At 45.7% G+C, this 18,014-nt stretch overlaps 1 protein-coding gene across 2 annotated transcripts in view; it reads left to right on the plus strand.

Annotated features, from left to right (window-relative positions):
• The first annotated feature begins 452 nt into the window (after positions 1-452).
• Positions 453-18,014, plus strand: part of LAMP3 (lysosomal associated membrane protein 3) — a 40,632-nt gene continuing 23,070 nt past the window's right edge. For both annotated transcript variants that reach the window (XM_025376209.1, XM_025376208.1), the window contains exons 1-3: positions 453-756; positions 9,305-10,014; positions 11,229-11,357. In XM_025376209.1, coding sequence (XP_025231994.1) covers positions 708-756; positions 9,305-10,014; positions 11,229-11,357 — 888 coding nt within the window. In that variant the 5' untranslated portion in view covers positions 453-707. The remainder of the gene's footprint in view (positions 757-9,304; positions 10,015-11,228; positions 11,358-18,014) is intronic.

The raw sequence follows: 18,014 nt of genomic DNA on the forward strand, positions 1-18,014 counted from the left end.
GCACTCCAGCCTGGGTGATAGAGCGAGACCCTGACTCAAAAAAAAAAAAAAAAAAAAGATATTGCGTGTTTTTTGTTCCAGGAATTTCTGGTCTGTAAAACCACCTGGGGCCAGGCACAGTGGCTAACGCCTGTAATCCCAGCTCTTTGGGAAGCCGAGGCGGGCGGATCATCTGGCGTCAGGAGTTTGAGACCAGCTTGGCCAACATGGTGAAACGCCATCTCTACTAAAAATACAAAAAATTAGCCGGGCCTGGTGGCGGGCGCTTGTAATCCCAACTACTGCGGAGGCTGAGGCAGGAGAATCGCTTGAACCCGGGAGGCGGAGGTTGTGGTGAGCCGAGATCGCGCCACTGCACTCTCTGGGCGACAGAGCGAGACTTCGTCTCAAAAAGAAAAGAAAAAGAAAAGAGGAGACCCAGGGTATGAGCGCAGGAGGCCGGCGCTGCCGGGACCACGAGCGTGCGGTAAAGTGTCCCAGAGGCCCGGCCCCGGCCGCCGCGCCGCGTCCCCGCCCCTCCCGGCTCCGTAAGGGGAGGAGGGGGCCGGCGGAGTTTCCCTCCACGCCCAGCGGCCCTGGGCGGGCTTTTCGGCGGCTTCTCATAAGCAGGTGGCTTTGTCTCTCCAGCACAGGTAGGTTTCTCCGGCACCGGTTCGGGGCCTGCCCGGACCTCGCCGCGCACTGCAGAGCCTCGCCCAGCGCCCACCATGCCCCGGCAGCTCAGCGCGGCGGCCGTGCTCTTCGCTTCCCTGGCCGGTGAGTGGCGCGCAGGGCTTCCCGCGGTGGCCCTGCCGTGTCGGTCCCCTGTCATCTAAACGCACTCTGGAGTCCCGCGCGCCACAGGACGGGCTGCGGGTAGGGAGGTGTGGCGCGTCCAAGGGCTTCCTGGCTGGAACTTGTTTTCTGTGAGTTACTCAGAGCAGGTGTCATCCCCAAAGACAGTAACGCTGTCCCTCGCTTCCAAAAGGGTTCTGGGCACCTTCTCTGGGAGAGTTTGTAGAGGTCACTTGGATTTAAGAGATGGAGACCTGAGCCAGGGCTTAGGAATGGGAGTCTTGGCTTTGTTATCCGGGAAAAGCGCTCATGTCTTGCTCTTCCTTGCATCAGATGTGGTCTGACAGATTGTGCCATTTCAGAAAGGTGTAGGACAGAGTGTCCAAGACTTTTTTTTTTTTTTAATGATCATTGTACTTCCCATCCCAGATTCCGAATGGGACGCCTAGTTTATTATTATTTTATGTTCCGACCCTCCACTTTCTCCAAAGCTTTTCCCCCTACACATTGAGTCCTCTTGGGTGCTGTAGTGCTGTTCCTGTGATGAAGTTTACTGGTTAATCGAACGTCATGAGAGCACTGCCTCCGTCCCCACCGCCCGGCTAGCATGCTCAAGCAGGGGGCACGGTGGCCTTTGCTTGTGACATGAATGCTAGGAATGTTAGGAAAGCAGTGGGAAGGGTCGTGCCAGCTGCCCTCACCTAGGCAGTTCTCCCTGTGCCACGCTTTCAGACTTACAGTTTCAGGTTCTTTTAGGGGACAGAAGAGGAAATCATCATTACGCTTCTCAGGGCAAGCTATTAAAAAAGCAAAACAATCTCAGCCTAGCGGTAACCCACAGTGACTTGTATGTGAGCACTCCTTGAATGGATGGATAGACTCAGAAACACAATGATATTGACAGGCCGGGGGCGGTGGCTCACGCCTGCAATCCCAGCACTTTGGGAGGCCGAGGCTGGTGGATCACTTGAGGTCAAGATTTCGAGACTAGCCTGGCCAACGGTGAAACCCCGCCTCTATTAAAAATACAAAAATTAGCCGGGCATGGTGGTGTGCACCTGTAATCCCAGGTACTCGGGAGGCTGAGGCAGGAAAATTGCTTGAACCCAAGAGGCGGAGGTTGCAGTGAGCCAAGATGGTACCACTCCACTCCAACCTAGGTAACAGAGTGAGACTCTGTCTCAAAAATAAATAAATAAATACACAGTGAGTATTGACAAATTCAAGGGCAAGTGGAGAGAAAATGCCCACATTACCCGTTCCTTTCTGAGCTACAAATTCTCAGAGGTAAGCTAGGTGAAGGATGCATGAGAGGTTTCTTCCTCAGAAGTGGAGTGTTGCATGGCCTTTGAGGGATGGCACGGAGCTGGATTCAAACCCTTGCCCTGACCCTTACCAGCAGGGAGGCCTTGTTCACATCACCCAACCTTTCGGGTGCTCAGTTTCGTCACTAAAAAATGGGGAGAATAATATCCTCTGCCAGGAGTACTGGGGAAACAAATGAGGTAGCGCCTGGAAAGCAATTACTGCAGTGATTTTGTTCAGTGATGTTAATCCGTATCTCCTATTTGTCTCTCCAGTCCCTTTCCCATTCACCTCACAACCTGACCGTGAGCCCCTTCTTCACTCAGTACAGGGCTCATCAGCACATGGTAATAACAATGATGGCCATGGCTTCCTGGCACTTTCTGCATGCCAGGCACTGTTCTCAGTGCTTTAATCCACAAAACAGCTTTGTAAGTACTTTTATCATCTGCATTTTACTTGTGAGGAAATAGAAGCACAAAGAGGTTAAATAGCTTGCCCATGATCACATAGCTAGCTGGTGACAGAGTCAAGCTTCGAACCAGAGCCTGTGCCCATAGCAGCTAACCTATGTGCTTTATTCATACATCTACTTACCTATAACTTATTTAGTCTCATAAGAACCCTGAAAAGTAGATGCTATTCTTATCCCTATTTTACGATGAGGGTACTGAGGCAGAGGCAGGTTAAGGAATTGTTCATGGTATCCCATTTAGTGAGTAGCATTCCTGAGACTGGCATTCAAGACATCTGGTTTTGGCTGGGCGCAGTGATTCACACCTGTAATCCTAGCACTTTGCGATCTTGAGGTGGAAGGTCACTTGAGGCCAGGAGTTTGAGACCAGCCTGGACAACATAGTGAACTGTGTCTCAAACAAAACAAAACAAAAACGAAGTCTGGCCTTGGGGTTTAGGCTCTACACTACTGTACTACATGGCCCTGCATGTATAGGCTCAAGAAATCCTTGTTGAATTGGAAATGAGCAAAAATCACCAGAAAGTTTTGCTAGGAGAGACAGAGCTTTTGGGTAAACTCTCTGAGTAATCTTTATCCAGTCAACATGCTTCCCTGGTCTCAAATTTTCCCTCCAGAAAATGGGGGATTTAAGTTCATATTAGTTAAGTTTAGGTTCAGTTACATGTAAGAGACAAGCCAAAATAACAGTAGATTAAACAAAATAGTTGCTTGTTATTCTTTCATGTGAAAACATGTCCAGAGAAACTCAGGTCAGTTCTAGTGTGGGGGTGCTTCACTGGGGATCTGTCATTAGGATCTGACATATAGGTATGTGACTTCTACCCTCAAGGCCTCCTCATGGTTCCACATGCCGGCTGGAGCTCCAGCCATCACATACAAGTTGCAGGTTGGTCAAAGGGGGAAAAACAGAAGGGCTATAGAAAGGCAGGCCACACAGGTGATTGAGCTGCCTTCACCCAGCCTTCCCAGAAGGTCCACATGATCTTGATACTTCTCTTCTTTCACTAAAACTCAGTCATATGCTCCCACCCAGCTAGAAAGGAGGCTTAGACACAGAGCTCTTTATTCCAGGCAACAAGTGCTCAGCTGAAACTTGAGGTTCTGTTAGAAAGAAGGAGAGACTGGATTTTGGAATAGTCAGCCAGCAGTCTGTCACAGGGCTAGTGCCCCTTCTGCTCTAGGGTTTCCTTGATTCTCTCTGCTGCACCCTGCTGGAGCCACTTCTGCTGCCCCTAGAGGTGCCAGAAAAGGTGCTGGGGGCTAAACTGTGATTCCCTGAACCTGGACATGGCCGTGGGGCTCCAATGACTCCCTGACTGTGCTCCTCAGAGCTCTGCAGACAGAGTGTAGTCTCCAAGTCCTGCCAGGCCTGCTCCCTGCTGGTCTCCCCTCCTCACCCCTCCCTTCCCATACCATCCCTGTGTTCTGGTCATGTTCTCCAGACATACAAGACTTCTGAAGCCTCTATGCCTTTACACATCCTCTTCCTCCTGTCTGGAAACCATCTCCTCCCTTGTCTGCCTGAAGAATGTATCCTTGTTTTGGATTCCCACCCTACCCACACTCTCATAGTATCTGAGGATTTGATAAAGACACTTGTCAGTCGGGCACAGTGGCCCATACCTGTAATCCCAGCACTTTGGGAGTCTGAGGTAGGCGGATCACTTAATCCTAGGAGTTTGAAACCAGCCTGGGCAACATGGTGAGACCCTGTACAAAAAATGCAAAAATTAGCTTGGCATGGTGGCACATGCCTGTAGTCCCAGCTACTAGGGAGGCTGAGGTGGGAGGATCGCTTGAACCTAGGAAACTGAGGCTACAGTGAGCCCTGAGCATGCCATTGCACTCTAACCTGGGTGACAGAGTGAGACCCAGTCTCAAGGAGAAAATAAAAACAAAAACAAAAAACAAGTCACACTGAGGAGTATAGTCTACTCATGTGTCTGCCTCACAGTGCCCCTGAGAACAAAGACCTACCCCCGGTGTCTGGTGTGGCCGGCCTGAGAGGAGACCCCTACATACTGTTGAGTGGTGCGGCAGGGAAACCAACCAAATGCTGTCTGGGAAGGGACTGACTGTCAGGAAAATACCTAGAAAAGATCCCTTGTGAAATCATTGACTTTCCCAGGGGACTGGGCAATGACTCATCTCACACCCACTGGTTGTAGGGGAACCAAAACCTTCTAACTCCTCTTCATGCGAATTTCCATCTAGTGGAGTCCAAGCAATGGATCAAGGGCCTGGGGTGCTTGTTTGCGAAGTCTCCTGAATTCTGGAGAGGAGAGGCTGGGGTGGCGGTGGGCAGATGAGTGTGTGAACACCAGAGCTATGTTCTGTGAATAGAGGGAGGGTCAAGACAAAGTCTGGTCTATGCCTGCCCTTGCTTCTGCCCACTGCCCTCTTTTATTTATTTATTTATTTTTATTATTGTTTTTATTTTTTTGAGATGGAGTCTCGCTCTGTCGCCCAGGCTGGAGTGCAGTGGTGTGATCTTGACTCACTACAAGCTCCGCCTCCCGGGTTCGTGCCATTCTCCTGCCTCAGCCTCTGGAGTAACTGGGACTACAGGCACCTGCCACCACGCCTGGCTAATTTTTTTTTTTTTTTTTTTTTTTAGTACAGACCGGGTTTCAACGTGTTAGCCAGGATGGTCTCAATCTCCTGACCTCGTGATCTGCCCACCTCGGCCTCCCAAAGTGCTGGGATTACAGGCGTGAGCCATCGTGCCCATCCCCCACTGCCCTCTTTCTAGGCCTCAGACAAACCTGTGACCTTGACTAAACCTCTACAGGGCCAAACATCCCATTTAAAACCTGTGACCCAGTTTTTACAGAAATGAGTCATATATGTGTGGTCATATACATAGACCATGTGTGTGGTCATATACATTATAAAGTAGCTCATATGGTCTTTCTGAGCTACTTTACAATGCAGAGCATACCTACCCCAGTCGAATCACCTGCCTATCTTTTGTGCCCCACACTCCTACAGGGAGAGGAGGAGCAGTGAGAGGGCCAGAAGAGGGAAGGAGAAGGGGTGAGAACTATACTTCTCTGACAGGTTTAATCTGTAACATCCATAAACTTGGCACTTTTGGTTGAGCCATCTGCTAGCCCAGCCTTCTGTCCACCACCCAGAGACACACCTACACCTACACACCGTATCAAGACAGCTCAACAGGCTTCCTACATAGCAAGCACACCTTGACCAAGTACCATATATCTTCTTGGCTTGTTTAGGATGCTGTTCATTTGTGAACAACTAAGTCCTTTTTTTTTATTTATTTGTGTTCATTCATTACCACTGAGAGAAGAGTTCTAGTTGCATCTTGAGGAAGGCTTTTTTTTTTTTAAGGGTGCGTTACTCAGTTTAGGAAATTGTACTCAGTTGAGAAGATTCTCTTTAGCTTATAGACACCAGCCATACACAGTAGGATTTTAGCAAGGATATAATCACTTTCCCAAGAGAATGACTGGCAAGTGGTTTCTAGTCTCCTGGAGGTCTCTGTAGCAATCTTTACTCTTCACCACAAGATATTCCTGGAAACCACATTTGAGAGTGAATTCTCTTTCTCCATCATAATAGTATGAATCTAATGGGGCTCTCACTGGTGTTTGACCAGAGAACCAGCAATGTGGGTTTTACCGAAACGAATTGCTAAAATAAATCTTCAGCAACACTCAATCTCCATTGTAATCTCGAAGTGAAAAATCTTTCTCCAAGTTCCATGACATGGGCATAAAAGTTCTACGTGTAGGGATTTTACAAAAGTTTGTAGGTAAACCTGTACCCCATCAAACCTACAACTCTCAAGTATCATGCATATAACTTATCCAAATGGATATTTTAGATTTAAAAAAAAAAGACTCTTAAAGAATGATCTCAAATAACTTCATGTCATTAATAATCGTCGATCTTTTTATAAGGTTATAAAGACAATTTGAACTGATGCTTTTGTCTTTCCTATTTTGCAAACCAGTTGTACAGAAATAATTCATGGGTCTTACTACTGGACTTAAAGTTAGAACTTTTCTTCTGGAAAATAATCCCCTTTTCAGCACATGAAATTTTGAAACTCTCACCAAGGATCATCATTATGAAGTTTTCATGAATTGGGGTCACTGGAGGGCACCCTCCTGTTCCTCTCTCCTCTGCTTTTGTGTCTTCTCTCACCATTCTTCCCAGCGACACCCCACCTCCACCACCCCTCAAACCCAAGGGCAAGCTGTGATTCAGATGTACCAGTGTTCAAGTCTCTGCCTCAACTTCGATCAGTTGTGTCATTATGGTCAAATGGCTGAAATTTTCCAAGCCTGAGTTTCCTCATTTGAAAGATGGATAAAGTAGTACCCACCAAAGGGTTTTTGAGAGAAGTTGGTAAAAGATGGCCCTTGACCTAAGGCCTTCTATGTAGTAAATGTCCAGTAACCTGGAATTTTTATTGTTATTAATATGAGAAAAGTAACCTCTTAGAAGTGTATTGAATGGAGGAGGGAGATAGAAAAGGCATATATGAATTATTTTTATTGGGTATGAACTTTAGGACTTTGTAAATACTAGCATAGCAAGATCTCCTTTCCCTTTCTGCATGTTCTCCCAAGTCTCAGCCCAGCACAGGACAGCTCCAGCTGTCCTGAGAGTCTGTGGGTAAACACAGAGAAACCACAAAATTGAAGGCACACAGGCATCTCTCATGTGCCTGACCACAGACTCCTAAAGACATCATCTGTTTGTTGTTGTTGTTGTTTTGGAGGCAGAGTTTTGCTCTTATTGCCCAGGCTGGAGTGCAATGGTGTGTTCTCAACACACTGCAACCTCAGCCTCCCGGGTTCAAGTGATTCTCCTGCCTGGGCCTCCCAAGTAGCTGCAATTACAGGCACTGTGTCACCACACCCAGCTAATTTTTGTATTTTTAGTAGAGACGGGATTTCACCATGTTGGCCAGGCTGGTCTTGAACTCCTGACCTCATGTCATCCGCCCACCTTGGCCTCCCAAAGTGTTGGGATTACAGGTGTGAGCCACCGTGCCCGGCCCATCATCTGTGTTTTGTCCACTTTTCTGGATCCCTATGTGCCTGGAAGGAGACAAGGATAGACCTATTCTAGTTGGAAAAGAACCAGAGGCCCTCTGCCCTTAAGGATGGCCTCTGGAGAGAACCTGTGACAACAGGAGACACCGTCTGTGTGCTTAATGGTCCATGAAGAGTTTTACTTAAACCAACTCATTTGAGCCTTACAATAATCCTAAAAAGGCCTACAATGCTATTGTCCTCATTAACACATTCAGTCAGTTTTTCATTCGACCTATATTTACTGAACACTGTCTATGCGCAGGCACTGCTGGTGAAAACGGTGCACACAGTTCCCACCTTCGGGGTGCTGTTAATCTACTGGGAAAGATCCACAACCAACAAATAAACCAAAAGCAAACATTTAATCAGGAAAATATTTGGCTAGTACATACTGGCCAGGCTGATTGTTAAATATTTGAATACCGTCCCCATACATAATTACAAGTTGTAATTAATGCAGTGAAAGCAATGAATTTAACACTGCAGTGGAGAAGCATGGATATGGGGAACTATTTTATATAAGGAGGACAAGGAAGATGCTCTGAGGAGCTGCCATGAAAGCCAGAACACGAAGGACAGCCCACCTGAAATATCAGAGCAGTTATGACTTCTCTTCCTTGGTTGAGAAAGGCTGGGCCACTCCAAAAGTTACGTAAGAAAATGACAGGAATTTGTCTATATTGAGAAAACAACAAAGAACAAGATAAAAAATGGAAAGGACTATATTGTGAAGAGATGAGTCTCCTGTCATTGGGAGCAGTTAAATCTAGATTGGATGAACACATGGCAAAGATCTGGATGAACACATGGCAAAGATCTGTAGGTGTAACTCAGACATCAGATTAGAGTTCGGGGCTGGGCACGGTGGCTCACGCTTGTAATCCCGGCACTTTGAAAGGTCGAGGCAGGTGGATCACGAGATCAGGAGCTCGAGACCAGCCCGGACAACATGGTGAAACCCCGTCTCTACTAAAAACGCACAAATTAGCCGGGCATGGTAGCGGGTGCCTGTAATCCCAGCTGCTCAATAGGCTGAGGCTGGAGAATCGCTTGAACTCGAGAGGTGGAGATTGCAGTGAGCTGAGATTGCACCACTGCAACTCCAGCCTGGGTGACAGAGCAAGACTCTGTCTCAAAAAAAAAAAAAAAAAAAGACTGGGGTTTGGACTAGATGATCTTTAAGACCCCTTTCAAACCTGGGATTATGTGATTCTGTGAAAACTGTATAAATCCGTAAAGCTTTGTTGCCATCATTCATGCTGCCCCAGCTCTATCAGGTCATATAGCAGCTGTTCACCCAGGAACACTTTTATGTCAGCTGTTCGGATTCACATTTGAAGGTGGAGAATGAAGAGGCATTGACACTTAGATATCTAGCTAAGCACGATCGCTTTGGTGTGTATTAGTACCACACCGCACACAGGCAAAGGGGCTGGGTGCTGTGGAACTGTCATAACCCTGTAAAAGACATGGATACAACCAGAACATTACATTTGTGGCCTAGGGGTAGAATCTTTGATGATGTTTGCTTCATTGTTATACCCTTGTAAATTTCCTCCCAATATAAAAATTTGCATGTTAGGTTTTTTATGAACAAACATCAAGATGGGGATGGGAGAGGGACCTTGTAAGCAATTGGTTAGTGTTTTTAACACGTTTGTTTCCTAATTTTCAGTAATTTTGCACGATGGCAGTCAAATGAGAGCAAAAGCATTTCCAAAAACCAGAGATTATTCTCAACCTACTGCAGCAGCAACAGGACAGGACATAGCAAAACCTGTCCAGCAACCAGCTAACCAAGCACCTCACCAAACTTTAGCAGCAAGATTAATGGATGGTCACATCACCTTTCAAACAGCGGCTACAATAAAAACTCCAACAACTACTCCAGTAACTACAAAAAACACTCCAACCACCAGCCCAATTATCTACACCCTGGTCACAACCCAGGCCACATCCAACAACTCACACACAGCTCCTCCACTTACTAAAGTTACAGTCGGCCCCAGCTTAGCCCCTTATTCACTGCCACCCACCATCACACCACCAGCTCATACAACTGGAACCAGTTCATCAACCGTCAACCACACAACTGGGAACGCCACTCAACCCAGTAACCAGACCACCCTTCCAGCAACTTTATCCATAGCACCACACAAAAGCACAACCGGTCAGAAGCCCGTTCAACCCACCCATGCCCCAGGAACAACAGCAGCTGCCCACAATACCACCCGAACAGCCGCACCTGCCTCCACGGTTCCTGGGTCCACCCTTGCACCTCAGCCATCTTCAGTCAAGACTGGAATTTATCAAGTTCTAAATGGAAGCAGACTCTGTATAAAAGCGGAGATGGGGATACAGCTGATTGTTCAAGACAAGGAATCGGTAAGTTGGGGCCACAGGACTGTAACACTATCTTCAAAGAGTCTGAGTGGAGGTTGGCTTGCTGGGAATGATCATTCTCTACATCCTGTATCTTTACTTTAAATGAAACCAATAGCTGTGAGCTCATCTCTCTCCAAGGTGCTCCATTAAAAGGTGATTATGTTTGAGGATACACATGAAAATAGAAACTAATAGCAACTGTTTGGAGAGAGGAAGGCAAACAAAAATTTAAATATTCACACCCCTCACTTTTAGCAAACATGGGCAGAGTGTCGTGGAATGTTCAGTGCTGATCTCAGCCCCTCCCTGCCACTCCAGAAGACTTACAAGCCTCATACCCTTTCCTGTGAAATGAAAGATTTAAAACAGATGGTCTCTATGGTTCTAGACAGTTGTGACATTAATATGGAAATCCATATTAATGAGAAAACCGAGGGAGAGGGGTTGTGATTACTTGATGTACTAAAGGAATCACTAAAACAATATTTTCTCTTTCTTTGTTTTTTGTTGTTGTTGTTTGTTTGTTTTTGTTTTTGTTTTTGTTTTAGACAGAGTATCGCTCTGTTGCTCAGGCTGGAGAGTAGTGGCATAATCTCGACTCACTGCAACCTCTGCCTCCCTGGTTCAAGGGATGTTCCTGCCTCAGCCTCCCAAGTAGCTGGGATTACAGGTGCCTGCCATCGCACCTGGCTAATTTTTGTATTTTTAGTAGAGATGGGGTTTCACTATGTTGGCCAGGCTGGTCTCGAGCTCCTGACCTTGTGATCCACCCGCCTTGGCCTCCCAAAGTGCTGGGATTACAGGCGTGAGCCACCGTGCCCAGCCATCAATATTTTCTTTTTCTGCAAACTTCAATGATTTCAAATAAAACTTCTACATCCAGGTTGCTATTTGTGACAGAGGTACCTTACAGAGCAAACCCTTCCCTCTAGTATCATTTAACATGTTTAACTTAACATAAATTCCACGCAGCTTATCAGGAATATACCTGCCATCAATTATTTACAAAGGAACTCCTCTGTGAGAGAACTCCTCTTTAAGAAAGCTTTTGAACATAACAGTTTGGAAACGAGAGATGCCGTCTGGGGACTTTGCAGTTCTCCAGTGAATCCTCAGCCTTAAGTTTCAGGCTCACAAACTAGCCTATGCCTCTGGTTCCTTAGCTAGAGTTTTCTTCCACATCTCATTTAGCTGATCTGTCTTACTTGGTTTAGGTTTTTTCACCTCGGAGATACTTCAACCTCGACCCCAACGCAACCCAAGCCTCTGGGAACTGTGGCACCCGAAACTCCAACCTTCTGTTGAATTTTCAGGGAGGATTTGTGAATCTCACATTTACCAAGGTGAGGCCTGAGCTCCTTTGCACAAACCGCATCTGGTACAGCTTTCCCTCTCCCTCATCCTGGGGCCCGGTGGTGCAACCTCACACTTCAGTTTGAGATCTTTGCTGATAAGAATGAGGGGTTTGGGGATGGAGAGGAGGAAGTGTCAACATCTTATGTTTGTCTTCTTCCCCCTTCAGCCTCCTTCTGTGCAGCCCAAAAAGGGCTTCAGGGCCTCTTGGGGAGACTTGACCTCTGGGGAATCTAACCACCCCTGCCCTTTGCAAACCCGCCAAAGGAGGAAGTTGTGCAGATGAGGAAACCTATAGAAATTCCCAGTGGACACCAGAGGAACAGGATTATTCAGAGGAACAGGATTATTTTAAAACCAAAATCAAATGTCAGAACAGGTTCTTTCCAACCACAGCAGGCAAAATTCAGGGCCCGAGCAGGCACTGGGTTTCCCAAACCATACCCTGGAAGGGGCAGACGGAAGTAATGTGGACAGAGCAGTCAGAGATCGAGGTCAGAGAGTCTCACTGTGGATTTGGCTCTGTCCCTTGCTCTCCTGGTGACTTTGGACAGGCAACTTAACCTGTCTGGGCTTTATCATTTGAAAAATGGAGGAAAGGACTTAGAGATTGCCTCTGTAAAGAGCATGCCCCAGCCAGACGCGGTGGCTTACACCTGTAATCCCAGAACTTTGGGAGGCCAAGGCAGGCAGATCACCTGAGGTCGGGAGTTCGAGACCAGCCTGGCCAACGCAGTGAAACCCCATCTCTACTAAAATACAAAAATTAGCCAGCCGTGGTGGTGTGTGCCTGTAATTCCAGCTGCTTAGGAGGCTGAGGCAGGAGAATCACTTGAACCGGGGAGGTGGAGGTTGCAGTGAGCCGAGATTGCGCCATTGCACTCCAGCCTGGGCAACAGGAGCAAAACTCTGTCTCAATTAAAAAAAAAAAAAAGCATGCCCCATGCATGGGAAGTGGCAGATGCTCAAGAGCCGGCAGCTGCAATTGCAGTGACTGAAATGGGCAAATGTCTCGCAGACCAGAAGGGGCTGGTCATCCCACTCCCCAGGGAGAGACTTGCCCCCTCTTGCCCCAGAGTGTCCTTCAAATTGCCCCAGTAAGAGCTGGGAGGAGGCACTGAGAGGCCCCTTGCAGCTGGGATTAGCTGCATGATCTCAGGGGAGTTGGGGCTTGTTTCCCAACCTGTAAAACAGAAATAATCACATGTACCTAGTAGGACCCTTGGGAATATTAGAAATGGGGTATGTAAACCGTCTAGCACAGTAGATAACAGTGTTCAATGAAGGGTGGTTATGATTGTTGTCATTATTAACTTGGTCTCAAAGGCTTTATTCTCCTGGAGCATACTAAGGTAGAGTTGCGCTTGAGAAGTCAGTGGTTTCCTTTTGCGACCAAGTGGGAAAGACAGTCCTTCATACCTAACTCCTCACAGCAAATGGGGAAGACATTCAGGGTAGGATAACTGCTCTATCCCTGGAAAATTGAAGTTAAACTATAGAGATGACAATAATTTCTTTAAAAGTCCCTGGGCTGGATACAGTGGCTCAAGAATCACTCAAGGCCAGGAATTTGAGACCAGCCTGGGAAATATATAGCAAGACCCTGTCTCTGCCAAAGAAAACAAAATAAAATTAGCTGGTCTTGGTAGCACATGCTTGTAGCCCTAGCTAGTCAGGAGGCTGAGGTGGGAGGATTGCTTGAGCCCAGGAGGTCGAGGCTGCAGTGAGTAATGATTCAATGATTGCACCACTGCTCTCCAAAAAAAAAAAAAGTTACTTTGGCAAAATAGCAGAAGATAAAGACATAAACATTTTACGCTTTGGTTCAGGGCTCAGTTCCACCCAGACCACTCCCCACTGCCCATGTGACTAATTGACTAATGGAAGACATTGGCAAACTCCAGCATTTGTGGCACACAAGGGCAGCTGCTATCAGGCCTTAGGCAGACCTGCAGACAGTGATTTCTTTGACACTTTCAACCTCTCTTTTTGTTGCTTTCTTCTTCTCCTGATGCTCCAATCCTGCCTTTCCTATTCCTTCAGGCTGGTCTCTGACCAAATTCCACCCAAGTGTTGAGTCCCTGCCTTTCTGAAAATCCTTTGAGGTCCCAAATTATCTGTTCTTCCAAGGGTAGGGGCAGGAAATGGGTGTCCAGAAAGAGCCAGAAGCACCAGCAGGTCGTCCTCCTCTCCCTCCATTCACCCACCTTCAGGAAGGGGCAAAATGGAACACTCTCAGCCCGTGGCCCTGAGTGTTGCAATAGCTGCTTTGCTTGAATTTCACCAGCCACATGCCCCTTATTCGTTCCATTCCCCAGCACAAATTCCCAAAGTAGCTGGCCTCCGCCAGGAGGAGAGCAGAGAGGCTCACGGAACGTGAAAAATTCCCGCCGGCCTTAGTTATCCCAGAAACTTATGCATTTATTTTTTATTAAATTTATTTTGACTTTTTATTTTATTTTTAAATGTTTGTGGGTACATAATAGGTGTATATATTTATGGGCTACATGAGATATTTTGATATAGGCATACAGTGTGTAATAATCACATGAGGGTAAATGGATTGTTCATCACCTGAAGCATTTATCCTTTGTGTTACAAAAAATCTAAATGTACTTTCAGTTATTTTAAAAATGTACAACAAATTATTTTTGACTTCAGTTACTCTGTTGTGCTATCAAGTATCAGATCTTATTCATTCTGTCTCTCTCTCTCTCTCTCTCTCTATATATATATATATATATATACACACATATACATATTATTTTTTATTTTTTTGAGACAGAGTCTCGCTCTGTCGCCTAGGCTGGAGTGCAGTGGTGCGATCTTGGCTCACTGCAACCTCCGCCTCTCAGGTTCAAGCGATTCCCCTGCCTCAGCCTCCCAAGTAGTTGGGACTATAGCCGTGCACCACCATGTCTGGCTAATTTTTGTATTTTTAGTAGAGACAGGGTCTCACCATGGTGGCCAGGACGGTCTCGATCTCTTGACCTTGTGACCCACCCACTTTAGCCTCCCAAAGTGCTGGGATTACAGGTGTGAGCCACCGCGCCTGGCCCATTCTGTCTATATTTTTTTACCCATTAACCATTCCCTTTTCCCTCACCCCACCCATTACCCTTCCCAGCCTCTGGTAACCATCATTCTACTCTCAATCTCCATGAGTTCAATTGTTTCGAGTTTTAGCTTCCACAAATAAGTGAGAAGGTAGAAAGTTTGTCTTTCTGTGCCTGGCTTATTTCACTTAATATAATGACCTCCAGTTCCATCCACGTTGTTGCAGATGACTGGATCTCATTCTTTTTCACAGCTGAATTGTGTATATGTATTCTGTTTTCTTATCCACTCATTTGTTGATGGCCACTTTGGTTGCTTGCAAACCTTAGCTGTTGTGAACAGTGCTAGAACGGATGTGGGAGAGCAGATCTCTTCGATATACTGATTTTCTTTCTTTGGGGTATATATTTTACAGTGGGATTGCAAGATCATATAGTGGCTCTCTTTTAAGGTTTTTGAGGATCCAAACTGTTCTCCATCTCGGTTCTACTAATTTACATTCTCGCCAGCAGTGTACGAGGGTTCCCTTTTCTCCACATCCTCACCAGCATTTGTTATTGCCTGTCTTTTGAATAAGAGCCATTTTAACTGGGGTGAGACGATATCTCATTGTAGTTTTGATTTGCATTTATCTTATGATCAGTGATATTGAGCACCTTTTCATAGACTTGTTTGCCATTTTATGTCTTCTTTTGAGAAATGTCTACTCAGATCTTTTGCACTGAATTTTAAAAATCAAATTATTAGATTTTTTAAATCAAATTATTAGATGTTTTACTGTTAAGTTGTTTGAGCTTCTTATATGTTCTGCTTATTAATCCCTTGTCGGATGGATAGTTTGCAAACGTTTTCTCTCATTCTGTGGGTTGTCTCTTCACTTTGTTGATTGTTTCCTTTGCTGTGCAGACGCATTTTAACTTGGTGTAATCCCATTTGTCCATTTTTGCTTTGGTTGCCTGTGGTTTGGGGTATTACTCAAGGAGTCTTTGCCCAGACCAATGTCCTGAAGAGTTTCCCCAGTGTTTTCTTTTAGTAGTTTCAAAGTTTGATACCTCAGATTTAAGTCCTTAATCCATTTTGATGTGATTGCTGTACACGGCAAGAGATAGAAGTCTAGTTGCATTGTTCTGCCTATACATATCCGGTTTTCCCAGCACCATTTATTAAAGAGACTGTCCTTTCCTCAATGTATGTTCTTGGCACCTTTGAAGTTCTGCATTTTAAAAAAGAATTTGGCTGGCACACCTGTAATCCCAGGACTGTCAGAAGCCAAGGTGGAATGATTGCATGAGCCCAGGGGTTTGAGATAAGCCTGGGCAATGTAGCAAGACACTATCTCTACAAAAAATTTAAAAATTAGCTAGTCATGGTGACGTGTACCTGTGGTCCTAGCTACCACACGCAGGCTGAGGTGGGATGATTGCTTGAACCTAGGAGGTCAAGGCTGCAATGAGCTGTGATTGTGCCATTGCACTCCAGCCCGGGTGATAGAGTGAGACTCTTTCTAAAAAACATCAATCAATAGGAACTTGTTTAAGCCAAAACAGGGACCCTGAATTCGAGAATTACAGGTGCTAGGCATATAACTTAATGAGCGAAGCAAGCTAGTTTAAAAAAAAAAAAATTGTTTTCATTGAAACAAGCAGTCCTAAATTTTTATTTTACCAGTTTTGATAAAGATCAAAATAGGTCTTCATCAAAAATTAAAGACAAGAAAGCTTTCAATTTCCATTCAATCTAATAAGAAAAAATGTTAAAGTAAGCACAAAGTAATGAGGCAACTGACAAAGACTCAGAAATTAGGAGACAAAAGGGAGGGGCAGGAGAGTGTTCATCTCCCTAGGAGTTAGTTCTGCAGATGGTGCAAATGGCAGGGCTGGTGTCTAGCCCCGAGGATTATCACTATCCTTTATGGCATTTATTTGGAATGCTCCAATGTCCATTCTGAGTGGCTTACCTTCTATACTAGTTGTTCAATTTTTTTTTTCTTTTTTTTTTAAAAGGAGTCTTGCTTTGTTGCCCAGGCTGGAGTGCGGTGACACAATCTTGACTAACTGCAACCTCCGCCTCTTGGGTTCAAGCAATTCTCCTGCCTCAGCCTCCCAAGTAGCTGGGACTATAGGCATGTGCCACCACGCCCAGCTAATTTTTTGTATTTTTAGTAGAGATGGGGTTTCACTATGTTAGCCAGGGTGGTCTCGATCTCCTGACCTCATGATCCACCCACCTTGGCCTCCAAAAGTGCTGGAATTACAGGCGCAATTGCTCAATATTTTACATGTCCCGTCAATCAGGTGGTAAGGAGAGGGTGGTAATGCCAGATCTTCTGATTGTTCAAGATAAGGCAGAAATCTAGATCTTTCTAGAAAAGCACATGTTTTTTTAATGTTGGCAATACATTTTTAAAATTTTGAGGGCCGGGTGTGGTGGCTCACGCCTGTAATCCCAGCACTTTGGAGGCCAAGGTGGGTGGATCACCCGGGGCCAGGAGTTCAAGACCAACCTGGCCAACATGGCAAGACCCTGTCTCTACTAAAAATACAAAAATTAGCTGGGCGTGGTGGCAGGCACCTATAATCCCAGCTACTTGGGAGGCTGAGGCAGGAGAATCGCTTGAACCCAGGAGGCGGAGGTTGCAGTGGGCCGAGATTGTGGCACTGCACTCCAGCCTGGGCAACAAGAGTGAAACTCCATCTCAAAAAAAAAAAAAAAAACACCATGCTGGCCAAAAAACCTACAACGTAAGGCCAGATTTGGCCTGTGGATTCTGATGCTGTGACTTCTGCCCTAATGGGTGTATTGTATGAAGTGTATTTAGGTAAGAAAGCTTTCTAGATTTTTCCAAAAGAGAAATAGACTCAACTATTCAGTCGATCACTTTTGAAATGTTGCTGCTTTCTAAATGAGCACTTCTCAACAGCAACAGTATTAACATTTGAGGCCAGGTAAGTCTTTGTGTGGGACTACCTTGTGCCTTGAAAAATGGTTAGCAGCATTTCTGGCCTCTGTCTACAAGACGCCAGGAGCAACTGCCCACCCCAGTCTGACAACTCGAAATGTCTCCAGACATTGTCAAATGTCTCCTGGGAGGTAAAAATCATGTGTGGTTGAAAACCATGGCTCTAGAGAAAAAGAGAACCTTAGAAAATGTGAGTTTATTCATTATAATATAATAGATGTTATGGGAGCTAGGTTGTAGAATGATAAATGGATGTTGATTAGGCCTGATTTATCAACTCGTTTATTAGTAAGAATTTACTAAGCACTTACTTTGTCCCTAACAATGAGCTTGGCTATGAAAGAAAAATAACAGAAATATAGGCTATAGTTCCAGCTTTCAATTTGTAGGATTTTGTTTGTTTGTTTGCTTTCGAGATGAGGTTTTGCTCTTGTCACCCAGGCTGGAGTGCAATGGCATGATTTTGGCTCACTGCAAACTCCACCTCCTGGGTTCAAGTGATTCTCCTGCCTCAGCCTCTCGAGTAGCTGGGATTATAGGTGCGCACCACCACACCTGGCTAATTTTTGTATTTTTTAGTAGAAGACGGGGTTTCGCCATGTTGGCCAGGCTGATCTTGAAGTCCTGACCT

Source organism: Theropithecus gelada, chromosome 2 (assembly GCF_003255815.1).
Source record: "Theropithecus gelada isolate Dixy chromosome 2, Tgel_1.0, whole genome shotgun sequence".
In the NCBI taxonomy this organism is placed as follows: Eukaryota; Metazoa; Chordata; class Mammalia; order Primates; family Cercopithecidae; genus Theropithecus; species Theropithecus gelada.